At 42.3% G+C, this 17,913-nt stretch overlaps 1 protein-coding gene across 9 annotated transcripts in view; it reads right to left on the bottom strand.

Annotated features, from left to right (window-relative positions):
- GAB1 (GRB2 associated binding protein 1) overlaps positions 1–16,183 on the bottom strand; it is a 91,134-nt gene extending 74,951 nt beyond the window's left edge. For 8 of the 9 annotated variants that reach the window (XM_063156995.1, XM_063156996.1, XM_063156999.1 and 5 more), the window contains exon 1: positions 16,048–16,183. In XM_063156995.1, coding sequence (XP_063013065.1) covers positions 16,048–16,119 — 72 coding nt within the window. In that variant the 5' untranslated portion in view covers positions 16,120–16,183. The remainder of the gene's footprint in view (positions 1–16,047) is intronic. The other variant, XM_063157004.1, reaches the window with a different exon arrangement.
- Between the last annotated feature and the right edge of the window lie 1,730 nt (positions 16,184–17,913).

Below are 17,913 nucleotides of genomic sequence, written 5' to 3'. Positions count from 1 at the left end.
AAGCTGATACAGAGGACAGCAGCTTATCTTGGCAGCACTCCCAAAAGAGCAGAGATAATTCCCATGCTCACCAGGCTCTATCCTGTCAATTCTGTCTACGCAAAAATTCAACCCATTTTGGCCTTCCTGGATTTCCATATGGGCAAAGTCCAAACTACAAAGGAATCTCTAAATCTGCCCAGATCCGACTAAAAAAGAGCATTTACATGTAAAGCCTGCTACATGCTTTCCAAGCAGAGAAAGAGACTGTTCCACCATGAAGTCTTCTGAGAAAATTTGTATCTAATTCCTTCCCTCAGTATAGACGTAAGAACATCTCACAAAAATACACAAGTGAATAGAATAACCTCACAAATCTTTTGGACACATAACAGGAGAAATCAATCCTGATTCAGAAGAGAACGCAAAAAACAACCTCTAGTTCTAATAGTTCAGAAAATAGTTTTATCACTTAATCCAAACTTAGTGCAGAGTTTAAAACCAGAGATAAATCTGCTAGAACAGTCAGGAAAAATAATAATACATAAGTCTCTATAGAGATTTAGTGCAGTTATGAATGGCTTTACAAACCTTCATGGAAACTGCATTTTATGAATCTATGAAGAAAAAAAGAGTTGAGTTGTGGCATTTAGAGCTATATAGGTCAGCCCTCATTAATATCTTTATCAATGAACTCTGGAGCCTGGAGAAAAGGAGGCTCACAGAGGACTGACACAAAAAACCCCCAAAACAAATACCCAACCAAAAACTAAAAGCAAACAAACAAAAAGCAAAACAAAAACCACCAAAACAAACAAACAAACAAAACCAAACCAGCTACACTGAGCTCTGTCTGGTAAATGCCTACATGCCTAGGCAATGATGAATGTGGGCAAGGCCATCTACAAGTTCCTGGAATAGGCAATTCTAGTGGTGAAGAGACTTGAATGTCAGGAAGATGCTGGGTTTCTTTTAAAGGAACAGAAATGTCAGCAGCAAAACCAACTACCAAGAAAACAGAAAATACACTGAATTTGGTAGCAAAACATTAGTGGTAGTACTATACAGAAGACAAGTCTTGAGTAAAGGCAACATTTATGAGCAGAGAGATTGAGTGTGTGCCATTGATGCAAAGTTTACATACAATGAGCATGAGGAGACATCCACAGACACATAAATGGCAATGCAGAGCAAAGATGAACAGATACAAGCTGACACAGAAGCTGCAAAACTTCAAGAGAAAGTGAGACCAAAAGGAAAAGGAAAAAAATAAAATAAAATAAAAGACTACTACCTTTTAGGAAAACCAATTAAGGTACAAGGGTAGCAGGGTATTATGTCATGAGGCTAAGTAAAAGAGCTCAAGCAAGGAGTTTTTGATTGCTTCTAAAGTGAATAAAGGTGAAAAGAAAAAAAAATAAATAGAATGAATAGGTATCAGCTTGGAAAAGGTCACCTGTAGGACTCTGCAAGCATCTGCAAAAGTCTTGAGGAAAGACTGAGCCAGGCTAAAGCCAAGGCTTCACTTCCTAGGAAGGCTCTTGGCTCCAAATTTTGCTCCAGCTGACCCCTCAAAGAAAACCTTCTGGGCACACTGCAAGACTTACTTATTTACCTACATTTTTACCTGAACACCACAGGAATGGAGGTTTTGTAAAGATTCTCCCATTTTTTACTAGGAAGGCACAGAGATTTATTTTGTTGGCACATCACTAATTCCTAAGTGGTTTCAACTGCTTTAATTACTATATATATATCTCAAGAGGTTCTGGTAATCACTGAAAAACATAAACTGAGCTTTATTACATTTGGAATTTATCCTTATTTGCACATTGAGGTAAGTTTTACCACACTCAATTGAATTTCAATTTGTTCTTTCAAATAATTTCATTAACAACACTTCATTTTTAACCAAGACCCACAACAAACTTGGAGGACTCTCCCATTCTGTTTTTAAGTTACAATAACACATGACTAACTAGCTACATTTCAAGCAATATGTCCTTGTTATCACGATAATTATCCCAAACAAACCTTCTGAGTTACGCCATTGAATCTTAAAGATTTGCTGGGTTCTGTCTAATCTTTACGATACACCCTTGGGTAATTTCACCCTTGTGAAACAGTCCTCGTAAATCAAAAGCTCAGTCCTGCAATCCTATCTGCACCTTGGGATCTTTTTCTACAGGCGAATAAGAATGTCTGAATGTTACCAGAGAAAAACTGCAGTTTTTCACAAGAGTTATGTTTAATAGCCTCAATGAACTCTCTTCCAATCAGCCTCTTCCTAACTCTGCAGCCTGCAGTTCAGGGATCTGTTACAAAAAAATAATTAATCAGAGTTGGATGCTGCATTTCTTCATGAAAAGCCAAGATTAACACACTGAGTCAACAAGCTCTATTCTGCAATAGTTTAATTCACTAAGGAGATGACTGTTCCTCCAAATGATGCAGATTTGTCTGCTGTTGTCTCAGCCAATTCTGAGGCTTGTTATTCACTACTTGGTTGATTTCAAAATCAGACTACCCCTTCAGAAAGTTGCAGAGACTATGACATCACATTTATGACACTTTATTGCACAATTACAGTGGCTACATCCCTGGATTTTATTTCATGGGAAAGCATGTTTCTACTATAGCCACAACCATTTTCTTGGCTTACACCTGTCCACAGTCACAAGTTTTGGTATAAGGCTTAGCATGATTTTTGTCATAACACTATATAGGTGTTGGATAGTAACTCAAAGCTGCATAGTTCAATTGTAGAGAAATACTTGCACTTTACAATGAGACTTACTGAAATTTCACAAGCAACTCAGAAGTGCTGCTTAACAAGCTGCTAAAAATCATACAACACCACATCAGATTTCACTTTAATACCACTTATATCTTCTTAAAGAAATAAAAAGCCCAACATTCTTTGAGAAGGCAAGATTGTCATCAGATGAATGGCAATAATGCTATCACTGAAACTCAATGCACGAGTACAATTTCCAATGGAAAGATTTGGACACCACTGTAATGTTTACTGACCAGAACTGATAAAATAGTACTGTGGAACATTACAAGACCAAGTAATGCAAATGACTGCAAATTTGGGTTTCATTGTACTTTAGTAAGTGTTATCTTCATTTGAACCAAAACACTTTATATTACAAGCTTAAAGACAACAGTAGACAGGCCCTATAATACTATAATTAGAGCACCTAGCCCTTACATTTTTGCTTCTAATTCAGCAAAAATTTCACCACATGGCACAGAAAGGACACAGAATGTAGTATTTTCTACATTATTTAACATGGCATTTATTTGAATATGTACTGTTAAGTTCCAAGATTTCCAAAATGCATGTAGCAAACAGATAAAAATATTTTCATGTAATTGTTTCCACATGGTACAGTATTATTATGAAAGAGGTTGCCATGATTTTAGACTGGAATATACTATTAAGAGGATGCTGTCTTCTATCACCATGCTTTCTTTCCAATTCCCTACTAAGTACAATGAATAGAACATTACCCAAATTGCACCCCCAAGAAAATTACTTTGATACTCCACAAACAGAAAACTCATTTCAACCTCAACCATAGGAAAAAGTAACTCCTCCCACTATTGCAAAATAAAATGTAAGTTTTTTCATTACACAGAGGCAAACACTGCAAGTAGGCAACGATGGCAAAAAGGGGATCCAATCCAACCACAACTAAAACAAGTTCTCAGATTCTAAGTCTCTCAATCTTATCTTTCTAAAGAACTTCATTAATTCCTTTATTTACTGGATGAGAAAAAATGACACAAGGGAAAGCCTCAAGTCCCTGTGCATATGCAGCCTCAGCCAGAACAAACTGGAACAGGAGACATTCCCATGGCATGTAATAGCAGGGTTCTTTTGCTTCAGTTGTCTTTTCTGAAACTGGTACTGAACTAGACTAGAGTAACTTTCTGTTGCTTTGTCTTAGTGGCACAACCTGCCAACAAAATGGTTTTAGTAGCTTTTTTAGATCGTCTGTATCGAGAATATGCTTCCCATGCTATAAACAACACTGTCAGAAAAGTCAGAGTAAGTTGTAGCTTAAGAAAAAGGCAATCTCTTTATCTTTTACACAATTAAGAAAGCACAATTAAGTCAGTCATATTCATAATCAGGGTGTTCTTGCCTCATCTAATCTATCCTAAACATATTTAACTCATTCTGACCTTCTTGCATCTTAGCAGTAAGAACCAGAGAGGGCAGTGAGAAGGCACAGATGAGCAGGAAGGTACAAGTGCAAAGCTGCCAAACAAAAGCCTGGATCTTTCCCCTGCTGTCTCCATTTACCAAACCAAGTCCATTTAATAGTGCCACATGCCAAGCAGGAGCTGCAGTCCTCAACACATTGTGAGGCTGCTCTATGAATTTTCTTCATAAAGAACAGTAACCAGTAAAAAGCGTGCAAATGCAACAGGAAAGCCTCCATGGGTGTTAGCTGTGCCTTCTCTACATCATTCTGGAGTCACAGTCAATTCAAAAATAAAATAAAGGATTTTCAAAGCTAAGAAAGAGGAGTAATAACATGAAAAATGAGGATGACACATTTCTATTTTGCAGCTTCTACAAATGTGGTCCAAGATATACAGCAGGCTGATGGAGGCTGACACATGCTCCAAAGTACCCTGTGTTATCTTCTTGCCTTGCAGTGAAATAATCCAAAAAATGAGCAAAGCCTCATTGAGTGTTAGACCAAGCAGCGTGTCTCCCAAGTGACTACACAGATGACCCACACCATGGACCTCAGCACCATACCTATATGGAAAGTGTGAGAGAGCCAAGAGGCACCACCAGCAGCAGCAGGACTTGAGGCAATCTACTTGCTACTCTCATTAACTGCAGAAGCTCATGGCCCACTGTTTATGCTCTGCTTTTATCTGGTTTTTTTTTTAATCTGTTTTTTTTTCTTTTTATCTGTAACCAGTCACCTGCTTGGCCCTGATTAGCCCAGCAACTCCATCAGTTTGGAAGATTGGAAAGACAAGGAAATCAGCTGGGCACAGAAGCATGCAGTAAGCAGCTTACCCAACCTATACACTGAATTAGCTTCCCAAGCACAGTGCCAGAGGGACCCCCTCCACCTTCATAAACACAATCTCAATGTTTGGAAGGGTGCCAGGAATAAAATGTTTGTTTACTGCAGGCAGGAAGAGCTACCTATGATTCAGACATTAGGAAGTGACAGGAAGGACTAAATTATGTAATTTAAAAGTAGAAAAATAAACACAAAGTAGTTGCAATGAGAGGAATGAGGAGGAGGGAGAGGAGGGGGAAAGGATGAAGACACACAAGTTTTGTATCTTGGATCCCACTCGTGCAGGGCTGAATCCATCACTGCAGCAGGAGGCCCCCACAGGATTCCTTCACCTTTTAACCCTCCTTCTAGAGTCCCTAGCCAGGGACTTTCCTCCTCAGTACTGAGTAAGAAACATCTGTCCAGCTCAGTCTCTCAGCTGGAAAGGACGGATCACAGTCTTCCTTATTCTTTATTTTAATTAAGCAGTCTGAGATTTCAGAAGAACATTCCAGTCGCCCTCCCTTTAAACAATAACCACCTGAAGCAAAGGATCAAAGACCTGATTCTCCAGGCAGCTAAAGGAGTTCGGAACACGCTCCAGCTGTCTGAGGCCGGTTGCAGAGACTGACAGGAAAGGCTCTTCCCGTAAGCACAAGGCAGGAGATGCACCCCGGTGGGAATAGCACTGCATTGCCAACAGTTGTTGGAAGCAATCTCAGCAGTGCTGCTTACCACACTGCACCTCCCATCCACAGTTTGCTAGATCACAACAAAAGTTTAAAGTTTCTTACACTGCAGTAATAATCTGCATTATTAACATGCCCATTTCAAGGCTAAAACAGCAAACAAGCAGATTTGTATCACAGTAAGTTGTGGCTGCACTGTAAGAAAACCCCACCAAAGAATACTCTCAAATGTATGTAACAATAGTGGTGTCTCCATTGTGTTTTCAGTAAAGATCTTCCAGTCATTCTCTTTCTAAATCAGACAATAAATTCCTGCTCTTTTTTTTTTTCCTGGAGCTACAGAGATTCACAGACCAACACAGCCATCAGATCAAGGAAAAATTCAAAGGACTGTGAATTAACTTAGTGCTGAAGTACACATCATAGCAGAAAACTCTGTAGTTACTCATCCTAGGACAAAACTACCCTGGGATGAAACCTGGGTTAAGTTTGCCAGTTTACACTAATGAGTCACTTGTATACTACTCTTCAGTTTAGATCTTCCCCCTGCCCCATTTCTCCCTTCCCCACACCAAAACTCCAGAAAAGAAAAAACAGGTTTTATTTTAGAAACAGCTGACTCCTAAATGAAGACAAGTATGTCCTCTCTGCTAACAGGCCTTTGGTAGTGAAGAGTCATTTTAGTTATCTCTCATAGTGCTGAGGAGCTTATGCAATTTTCCTTCATTTGGGCACACAGACAACTGCATTACACACGTCATAACTAAGAGTGTGACATGACCTCAGCTTTGAGGGCATTATTTCACACTGAGTAACAAGCCATTAGACTGCAAAACTTGCTCCCACTGCACGATGCTAATAATTTCAGCAATAATTGCATACAAACAGTGAATGGAAAGGCACTAAGACATGCAAGATTCAGGAAGATACACTTATTGACATTCCTACTCCTGCACTTACTACAGTTATCTCCCCTAGCAACAGGGAAGGATTCTGTAAACAACAAGTTTACAATGCTACCATGAGAGCATCACCCAGTGTAACACGTAATTGAAAGAGAAAACATTTCTTTAATGAAGAGCACCAAAAGAAATCTCAGAATTATGTAACGAGTAATAGATTCAAAAAGAGTAAGTTTTTGTCAGTTTGTGGTTTAAATCTCAAATTAAGTTCATAAAGATCACTACTTTCTAGGAAAGCAGAACTGCCAGATGGCATCACACTCACAGCCTACCTCTGACTCTTCCTACAAATAGACTGGATCTCACAAGAGAACCAAAGGAACCAGTTACAACATGACATTTTAGAAGTTTCCTCTTATCACAGCCTGGACCTCCAAGTGTTCATGTTTTACAGACTGGGGATTCTCTCCAAGCCTCCCCAGAATCTCCTGCATTCCCATGGGGATACCACATGGCAGAGCATTCCACAGCCTCATTTTCCCTGGAGAACACCAGCCTCTTCTGTTTCTAACTACACTCCAAACACTCCTCTCTTCCTCCCCGCCCTCCCTTTTTTTTAATTAAACAATACAAGGACAAATTGTCAATTCACATCAAGTTCATACATTACTCTGACATCCTCTTTCTTGGTTGTTTATTGATGAAACAAACACATACCAATACTTATAACAACCATTAGTAGCATCAAATAAATCATCCCCACCAGCTTTTTCCTAATAAATTCCTTACTTTTCAGTGTTTGCTGCAAAGGGGCACACTTGCTGTCAGTATTTTACCCTATTTTTAAGGATCACAGGTATGCATATGCATTTTTAAAAATCATAAATGTCTGTTAAATTCTGTATAAGGACTTACAACTGGTTTCAAAAAGTTTCCTTATAAAGCAGCAATACTCCCTGCACCATCCCAAAACCAGGTGCAGCTTTTCCACTACATCTGATCCTGTTTAAGAATCTACATGGAAACACAAGCATCAGAAAATTGTAACAGAAACATGCATTAAGTGTGAATGGGAACATTTGTCTAACACAGTACGTGACTCAGTGCAGTTATTCTTCATACAAAGGCAAAGTGACAAACTGACACATAACATTCAGAACTGCCTTTTTTTAGAAATGGGTAGCATTCCATTTTGAAACTCAAAATCCATCTTTCATCTAATATAATTTGCATGTTAACCCATTTAATAACCTTCCCAAAAGTACTGTAATTCTTCAGTGTTGATTGCATCACAGATCTATTTGAACTGTGTTTGAAGAGCTTCCTGTATTCTCATCCCATACCCCAAAATGAACTCCTGCTGTCAGAAATAAACACCTCCAGAGGGTTTATTTTGTTTTTAAATCCCAAACCCCAGACAACATAGAAAAAATAAACTGAAGCCTAATTTTGTGCTGTTTTTCTTTTTCCCCATTTTCCTTTGAGGCAGAAGCACTGAGGAGCTTGGTGATGGCAGCAGCAGCAGAGAGAGGAGCCTGCTCCACAGAAAGCCATGGCATTCCTGCCGGGGTGGAGACAGCTCACCCAGGAGGAAGGGAGAGCACATCTGCCATCACCCTGCCCCACGGCTGGCTGTGCTGGGAACTGGGTGGGGAGGCAGATTTATTTTGTGACAGCCACTATCTCCACTGCCATGAAGGGTTTAGCTGGTGTTGTTTTCACTTACAAAGCAGCAGAACGACCCACATGGCACCAGCAGGACGGCTGGAAAGCTTGTGTGGGGAACAGGCAAAGGGACGAGGTTGCTTTTCTCCTGCTAGCAAGGTTATCCCAATGCCTGGTCACCATCCTCAGCCACCACACAGAGCCACTGGCCTGCACAGCACCCCCCCCATCAAGGCTTCTCATCCTGTGGCAGAAGGCAAAAACTACCTCCTTTTAAAAAACACAGAGAGGGAAAAGCTTTTTCCTGACTTGCTAGAAATTCTCAGACAAAAGAACAAGCAGAGCTCCTGAAAAAGCATAGTTCTTAAATCAGTCTGCCAAGAAACTGCTGTACAAAATAAAAAGGAGCAAAAGCTTTTCATTTAACTCACTTCTCAATTTGGGGCCTAGACCTGGCTGTCTGAAGAGAGAGGCTGGATCTTGGCACAGCTTCCTGTATCAGCTGAAGTATCACCTCCTTCTCCAGGTATATTTTTAAACAGAATTATTTGTATTATGCACAGATATTCTATTTAATAATGCACAAGCCTCATAAAGCTATGGACATAGCTGCCTGACCTTTTTAGTTACATGCTGCTGTGTCACCAAGAGAGACAACTCCAAATACCCCATTTGCCATTTACCCTGAAAAACTGCCATTTACCAAGGGAAAAAAGGAAGAAAAATGTGTCACCATAACCTCAGGGAGTTTAATCATAAAGTTGCAATTCTGGGCATAAAAAACAATTAGATATATTCCTTCTCAGATGAAAAACAAAAACACATCAAGATGGTTAGAGAGTTCAACAGCTAATTCAGTCTCATCTCACAGAGAGTTACCTCAAACATTTCCTTGCTGGATCCTGCTACAGAGACAGTCAGATACTACATAACATAGGAGCACTTTTTACAAATAAAAGCACTGTGGCACGTCTGAAAGAGCTTCAAAAGTTCCTCATGAGAAACAAAACCTTGTCAACAGTTAGCAGCAAACACAAGTACAAAAACCATACTACGTAACCTTTTATTGGAAGCTGGGCTGGGGGCTGGGAGGGGGCTTTTCTTTAAAAAAAAAAAAAAAAGCTTCACAAATACAACTAGCATACTGCACTGAACAATACTTACAAAGCTAACATTATTTGTGTAACTATGAACACTATTTCTAAAGCAAACAAGCAAGAGAATTCATAAAAGAACCAATGTAAAAGCCTAATCAAGAACTGATAAAGAGGGAATTGAAATAAATAGTATACTATTGCAGTTGGGAGACGGCAGAATTCTCTGTCGATCCTTCAAAAAAAAAAAAAAAAAAACAAAAAAGAAAGGAAAAAAGAAAGAAATACATAGTACTCCTTTAGAGCTAGTTGTTTGTACATATAAGGAGCTGAATTCACATTAGAGTCCCTCAAACAGCAGCAAATTACACTGTACTACAATATTCACCTGTATACAACACTTACCTCGAGAAGATTATCCCTTTCTGTGAGATCTTTCAGCCTGCCTTGCTCAAGTCATTTGCAAAACAAAGTCTGTCCCTCCTAATGAAATACTGCAATGAAGTTGCAACAGTTGAACTTGCTTCTATTGGCAATAAAATGATTACTGAAGCACAGAAAACATTAAGGCAATTTTGAAAGGGTCTCAAGAAGTTTGTCACTGCAACACTGCAAAAGTGGGAATGAAAAAATAAGGAGGTGAATCTTAGCTCTATGTTAAAACAAAACTTGCATCTCATCAGTTGTACTCCCCTTCCCGATTCAGGAAGAATATTTCAACCAATAGTGAAATATAGTTCAGTGGCATCTACTTTTAGACTAGGAAAAGATGAAAGAAGGACTAAAGAAGTATAAGATGCCCAAGCCAGAGTCATCTACAACCCACAGGTTTATCCTCTTCCCTAGATTTACTACGTTTTGAATAACCAATGTTCCTTTCACTTTTTTGCCAACACTTCTATCAAAGGCATTACTAAAATTTTATGGCAAGTAAATGTTTTCTAAATGTCTGTAGAAGAGTGCATTTGATTCAAATAAAGTGATACAAAAGTTATGTCAAAAAAGACAAAAATAAAACATGCCTTGGAAGTGACTATTATTCCAACATTTTTAAAACTTAAAGAGGGAGATAAAAGAACACTAGAAATAGTTCTGTTTGTCACTTTCTTCTCCCTGTTGGACTGCTGAATACCAAGAATTACCTCTCAGTTCAAAGAGTTACCTGCTCTACCAAAGACTTCCAGATTGATGCTCATTTTGACAGTCAAGGTCCATACTTTTCAAAGCTAAACTGTCCAATAAAACATTCTTTTCTCAATTTATGCAACCGACATTTCACACAGCTGCTCTGGGCTGATGATTGACTAAAAGGCATGCAAATCAAGATCATCTGTGTATAACTGGAAATTAGAATCATATTATTTCATTATTTCCTCTGCTTAGTACATATGTTACTTATACTTAATTTCAATGATGCAAGACTCTGAGCACACATGGAGGAGCAGCCACTATGCAGCACAAGAAAGTAGCAGACACTGATTTGTTTTCCCACTTCCTCCCCCTGCTCCCTGATAGTTTCTAATTGAACTGTAATCTCCTGTGATTAGCTGCACCAAATCTCATTAACAGACTTAACAAAACACAGAAGCAATACTGAAAAGGTATCCATAAGTTCCTATACATCCAATTGAGAACCATCTTCAATATCATGAAAAGTCAGAATTCGATTGTTCCTTCATTTCTCAGCTGCTGCTTTCTCAAATTAGGAGTTATTATTTGGCAGCAAAGCCAAAACCAGACGCTGACATCCTGTCAAAGATGACAAATACTTGCATGATGAGTTCCATGCTCCTCAAGTGAGCCTTACACCCCAACAGCTCGCTCAGGACATAGCTACAGCCCCAAAGTCATACCCAAGATCGTATCAGCACCTTCACTTGGCACACAAAACAATGCAACTTCCTCCTGTAACCCACAAAAACACTGTGTTTAGTCATGCCTTCAACTTCATGATTTAGGGTTTACTAACCCACGTTTGAAAGGATCAAAAGTGAAACTGCTGTTTTCTGACCAGTGCACAGAAGAAGGGGAAGGTCACATTTCCTTCCAGAAGGAAGGTTTCTTGCCTCAACACCAATCCCTGTGAGGTCTACAACAACTTCTTGAGTAGCACAAGCACAATCAAGTTCAAAATACAAAAGATGTCACATAATGTTTCTTGATAATACTCATCTGTCTCAAGTTAACTTAACCTGACCCTGTTCCATGGGGAGTTCACTGAATGATGTCAGACAAGCTCATCTTAGTTTGGCTTGGTTTTCTCCTGTAAACCAACCAGCTTCCTAAATTTGCTCACTATGCTGATGAAAGATCACAAAAGAAAGCTTAACACAAACAGGTGTCTTCCAGAAAAAGGGCTTTGGTCAGGCACTGCAGCTTTTACCAAATTACAACTATTTTGACAAATAGAACATTTCTTAAAACCCTTACATATCACAGCACATTTAAGTATTACTAAAGACAGAAGATGCACCTATGTAACTAGTGCCAAAGAGCAACTGCCAAACAAAAAATCCAGCAAATATTCCACTTCTGTACCTATGCTGTCTGAGTCTCTAATTTAAACATCAATAACTAGCTTAATAATCTGGCATTTTTTTACTCACTGCCTACAACTGAAAAGATTAGAAAGTAAGAGGATGCTATCTGTAGCCTTGTCTGAATCATATCAGTGCCCCTTACATCCTAGGGAGATCAAGCCCAGTTCTAATTTTTAAACTCCTTGCTTTAAAATAACTAAACGAACTATCAAGAGGAATAGTCAAACAATCACAGGATTTTTAGCCATACTTACATCAAAATTAAGGTTTCTTAATTTATTTTCAAGAATCATCTTATGAACTGTAACAAGAATGAGGAAGTCTGTTAGATACAGAAAAATCTGAACCAATTTATCCTAAAGTGTTTAGTCTACACGGTATTTTTGACTGAGTTTTACCTTTTATCCAATGAAATGTATTTCTAAGTAGGACATGTTAGAATGACAGAACAGTTAGGATTGGAAGGGTCCTTTGGAAATCATCCAGTCCAAACCCCTATCTGGAGCAGACAATACAGGAACATGTCCAGGTGGGTCCGGAATGTCTCAAGAGAGGGAGAGCCCATGACATCATGACAGTGCTCTGCCACCCTCAATGTAAAGTTATTCTTCCTCATGTTAAGGTGAAACTTCTTGTCATTTTAGTTTACGGCCATTGCTTCTCATCCTGTCACTGAGAATCACTGAAAAGAGTCTGGCATCAACCTCTTGGCACCAGACTTTGAGATATTTATGCACACTGGTGAGATTCCCTCAGAATACTGGGAGTTATTACACTACATCAGTAGACTTTCTACAAACTGGCTCCATAAACCGACCATCAATGCTAAGATTCTGTTTTAAAGCACATCCAGGTGCATCCTACTGAGCACTAGCCTACCCCAGACAAAAGCATAGTCGTTCTAAGAGAGAACTTAAGACTTATTCCTATTCCCTTAAGCTTTTTTTTCTTGCTTTATCAAGGACAGCTGTGTTTAAATATCTGGTGGTTTCCTAGCATAATGGCACTAAAAAACCGCTGTGCTGCCACCACAAAGCATCAGCAATTTTAACTGGCATGTGCACCGCAGAACTGCAATGCAGCAGAAAACCATGAAGCCAAGGTTTACTATCACATTTTAAGGGACAGATGGAGAGAAAGGGGCTTTCCAACTAGACTTTTTAAAAATAAGAAAACAGAAAAATCACAGCAAGTTAAAGTGAGCACATAAACGTTTGCAAATTTTAAGGCAATTGAACAAGGGAAGAAAGAAAAACATACAAGAAAGTAACAGAAGCTGTGAAATTGAACAGCCCTCCATCTCTCTGCATAAACAAGTTCTTTCATGTACCCATGAAACCAGAGCACAGTCTGTGGAGAACTGTGCAGGATTTAGCCCCAACTCCCTTTTCCTTCTCCTCTGCTAAATCCACATCGTGACCCTCTCACCAGCACCAAAAGTTACCTTCAGCACCAAAAGTTACTTTTTTCAGCGATCTGCTGCTGAAAACAACCAGTCTATTCCCTCAGACAAACTGTTCGGAACAGCAGCTCCAGGGAACTGACAGCAGGTACCAACACCTGTCAGAACATTAATTCCATACCAAAACCACATAAGGAAGGCATGAGAACAGAACTCCCAAGAGGGGAAACAGACATTCGTGGCACTAAGGCATACACTCAAGGAAACCTGATTATCCCACCTGCAGGACAGGGCTGGTTAGAGGGTTTTTACTTTTTTTAGCCTCAAAATGACTATAAGCTAGCTTTAATACCAACAGTTAATGTCCAACAGTTTCAAACTAAAAATTATAGTCCCTGCAAAACATATGTCTGTGTACTAGCTTCAAAGTCCTTTTCACCCTTTTTAAGAACTAAACCATATTTGATGGCAATATCAGACTTTTTATCTTCATTCCCAGATGATAACAAACCCCAACACTTGCATGGAAAACCCAACAGAGCACAAAGTTACAATTTTTCACACATACCTGTGAAAAGTATGCATTGCAGAAAAGCAGTTTCCTATTAAAATCACTTCCCCATCTTTTCATATGGTGCAGCCCCTTGAAACACCACTACCATAAAATATGGCTTTGGAAAAGACAGTTCTCTGCTGTGCCTTTGCTCAAGCACAGAATTACAGGGAGCACAAGCCAACCTTCCAGCCAGTGCACTCAGCTTTAAAGTTCATTGTCTTAACTACATCAACTTTTTGTTTGCTTGAAGACGGCAACCAGAATGTAAAGGTCACTTTTAGTCTTTGAAGGGAGTGTCAGCCTTCAGCTACTACAGATCAGACACTACATACAAACAGGAGGAATTTTACTTTAAGCCCTTCTTTAAACGGTACCTTTCTTTTATACAAGCAGGAAAGAGTCAAAAATAATGTGTAGGATTTAACCTCACGACCTTAAGGCCTACAGTGCATGGAGATGTTCAACTAAATCATGCTAACATAAGCATGCCACAATCACCCTGATACTCTGCCTACTCAAAAAGCAGATTCCCATTTCAAGTGAAAATGAGACATCACCTCTTTAGGACAGGGAACTCCTTGACCAGCTCTGTAGTCAGGGTTTTCCCCTCAAAGGTTCTTGTGTAATTCCAGTATGGAAATGAAGCTATAAATACACTGAAGTGGCAGCTATATGGAAAAAAGTTGGCATATTAAGAGACTGATTAATGAGATTGATTAATGAGGGCAAACTCTGCCATTTACAGACAGCACCCTTCACAGGATTTAGAGTTTGAGCAGAAAATTTATTAAAAGTCTTTAAAAACATGAATACTGCTCTTAATTCCTCCACACTGGTAAAGATATCCTGTGAATACACACACAGACATAGAAAATATTCATAAATAATACAGTCCATGTCCAATTCAGCAGAGAAGCAGAACCCTGCTGTGACCCATCAGGACGTTCTCTTTCCTTCGCACAAAGAGGATTTTTGACATTGGGAACCAGAGACCCAAAACCCCAAATATTGGTTTTTAATTTAATGAGAGACTCATTTCAGAAATTTCCTGGCATTAAAATAAAGCCCAGAACAGTTCTTCAAGAAGAGACTGCTAATCCCTAACAGCCAAAAATAAGGTGGTCACGTTAAGATCTCTATTCACAGATTCACAAATAAATCTGAAGTTCAGCTGCTTAAAAAGGAAAACACCGGGGGGGGGGGGGGGGGGAAATGAAGGAGAAGAAAGAAAAGAGAAAAAAAAAAGGCCCAACATTTTGTCCCAATTACATAGATGCCGCGAAACAAGGCGGCTGCCAATGGGAAAGGGCTCAGGCAGCAGCGATGACTCCTGGCATCACCCATCCCTCGTACGTGACCTGACAGCCTCCCGAACGGCCCCGCAGCTCCGCTGTGCCCTGCCATGGAATCTGCCCGCTCAGCAAACGCGCTCCATTTTCTCGCCAGCAGCGCGGTGTCCGCTCTGCCGCAGCCCCTGCGAGCGCAGCCACTGCCGAGCAACAGCGGCAACAACTTCGGCAAAGACACCGGCGCTTCCCTCACAACTCCCTCCCCTTTTTTTCCTGGAGCGGAGAGCAAGGGCAGAGCTCCCCCCGCTCCACCGGGACGGCGGGGCATCCCCGGCTCCCGCCGTCCCCGGGCCACCAGCCCCGGGTGCAATCCCGCCGGGAGCGGCGCGGAGCCGGGGCCGCCCCCGCCCTCCCCGGCATCGGGCACCAGCCCCGGGACAGCAAGTGTTTACGTTCAAAAATACATATATACCGAGCCCGGACCCAGAGGGAAGGGGGAAAACTCCGCCCCCTCCCTTGCAAAGGCAGTAAAAGCTGGGCTGAAACATCTGACCGCTCAGCGCCCCTTTTTTAAGGAAGAAAAGAAAAGAAAAGAAAAGAAAAGAAAAGAAAAGAAAAGAAAAGAAAAGAAAAGAAAAGAAAAGAAAAGAAAAGAAAGCAAACGCCAGGGAAGCGGCAGGGACGTGGCGTGCAGTAGTCCCGGCTGGAACGGGCAGACGGCCGGGAGGGCGGCTCGCCCGGGCCCGGCCGGGAGGGATCGCGCGGGGAGGCCGGGCCGGACCGGCGGGAGCGGGAGGCGAGCGCGGAGCTCCGGCGGGAGAGAAGCGGGGCAGGGAGGAAGGGAGGGAGGAAGGGGGAACGCGGCCCGCAAGTGGGAGAGGGCACTCACGTAGCGTTTCAACTTCTTCTCCGGCGGGGACTTTCGGAGCCAGCCCGAGCAGACCACCTCCCCGCCGCTCATGGCTGCGCCGCTGCCCGCCGGGGCGCTCCCTCCGCCTCCTGCTCCTTCTCTTCCTCAGGCAGCGGACACGGGGAGCCGCGATCGGCGGCGGCGACAGCACCGCGCCCGGCCCGGCCTCCCGGGGCTGCGGGGCGAGGGGCGGGACGGGGCGCAGGGTGTGTGTGTGTGTCTCTCTCGCACAACAGCCCGCCGGAGCGGAGCGGGGCGGCGAGCGGGGCCGAGGCGGGAGGGTCCCCCCTGCCTCCTCCTCCTGCTCCTCCTCGCCGCCGCCGAGTTACACGGACATCGAGAGAGACGACAGGGGCGGCCGCCGCGCCGCCACAACTTCGGCGTCCCGGGGCAGGATCCAGGATCCAGCCACCGCCCCGCGCCGGTGGCGCCTCCTCCGCGCCGCCGGGACCCTCCCGCTGGGCAGGGCCGCGGGGGGCTTACTCTTGCCCGTCCCTCCGAGCTCAGCGTCGGCCGCCGTGGCTCCCCGGTCGCTCCTTCCCCTTCTTCCTCCTCCCCCTGCGCCGGGAGGAGGGGATCGGCAGCGCTCCTGTCTTCCCTTCCTCGCCTTCCTTTCCGCGGGGAGTGGCGGGGCGGGGGTCTGGCCTCGAGGCTGGGGCCGTGCCCGGGGCTGGCTCCGCTCCCTGCCGGCCACTGAGGGACGGCTTTGCCCTGGAATTCACGGCGCCGAGCCCTCCCCGAGTCCTCTTTCCCCGGCGCCGAGCGGCACTGCCGCTCCGGCCGGCCCCGCCTGCCCCCGCCCAGTGGCGCTCCGAGTGGAAACTCTGCCGGAGCCTTTTCAAACAACAAGGGCTGGGAAGCACGGTGGGAGGGAGGGACGGCCGGCCGTGCTTCCAGAGGGATCCTGGGAGCTGTAGGCGGCGGCCCGTGACAAGTGCGGCGGCGCGGCCCGGAGCGCAGGGGACGGGGGAGAGGGACGGACTCGGTCCTTACGAGGAAAACAAATAAACAAACAAAACCCCGAGCAATAAAACAAAGAAACAAAACCCAACCCAAAGATCCCCATTAAAACTGCATTAAAAATAGCGCGGCCTAAGTAAATTCCTCTTAGCAAGTCTGAAACTGTCGTAGCAAAAAAAGGAAAAAAAAATAATTATCCAATTATCGTTATCGTTAATTATCGTTCACCACCTCTGCTGTGAGTACTGTCTCTTCCACTCTCTCAGAAAATTATTAAATAAGTAATAACAAATAAATTAATAAATACGATCAATAAATAATATATTCTTAAATAAAGAAAAATAATAGTATACTTTCAACAAAAATAGTGGGGGTTTTTTAACAGTTTTTTTCAGATTACTTAATGTGGCAGGTTCTGGAATGGGATCGCTGCTGCGTTATCTAGCCCCAGCGATCTTCCACTGCAGAGAAATAGTCCCCCTAGTATGCCTTGGCTGAGGGGAGCCCAACGATGCTACTATTAAAAAGTTACAAAGCACTGGTTGTAGCATAGAGGGGCATTCGAAGAAATAACAGGAAAAAAGAAAGGAGAAAGGCTGAGGTGTTAAAATCTGTGCATCAATTTCAACATAAATCTTTTCAAGATAATTATGATATTGTGAAGCATTATTAAGCACTACAAGAAAGAGCATCAAAAAGATACTTTGCCAAAATCATTTGAAATAAGAAAAGAGGTGAACGTTGGCCTTTAGCAATACTCAAAGCACATGAATCTGAGCATTCAAACCATGACCACATGTGACCACAGAAATCCTTGCATGAATTTCTGCACACCATTTCAGCTTCCTCAGCAGGGCTTGGTGGAAACAATAAAAAAGTGATTTG

The sequence above is a fragment of the Melospiza melodia genome, chromosome 5 (assembly GCF_035770615.1).
Source record: "Melospiza melodia melodia isolate bMelMel2 chromosome 5, bMelMel2.pri, whole genome shotgun sequence".
Lineage (NCBI taxonomy): Eukaryota > Metazoa > Chordata > Aves > Passeriformes > Passerellidae > Melospiza > Melospiza melodia.
This window is presented reverse-complemented; position numbering and strand designations above follow the sequence as displayed.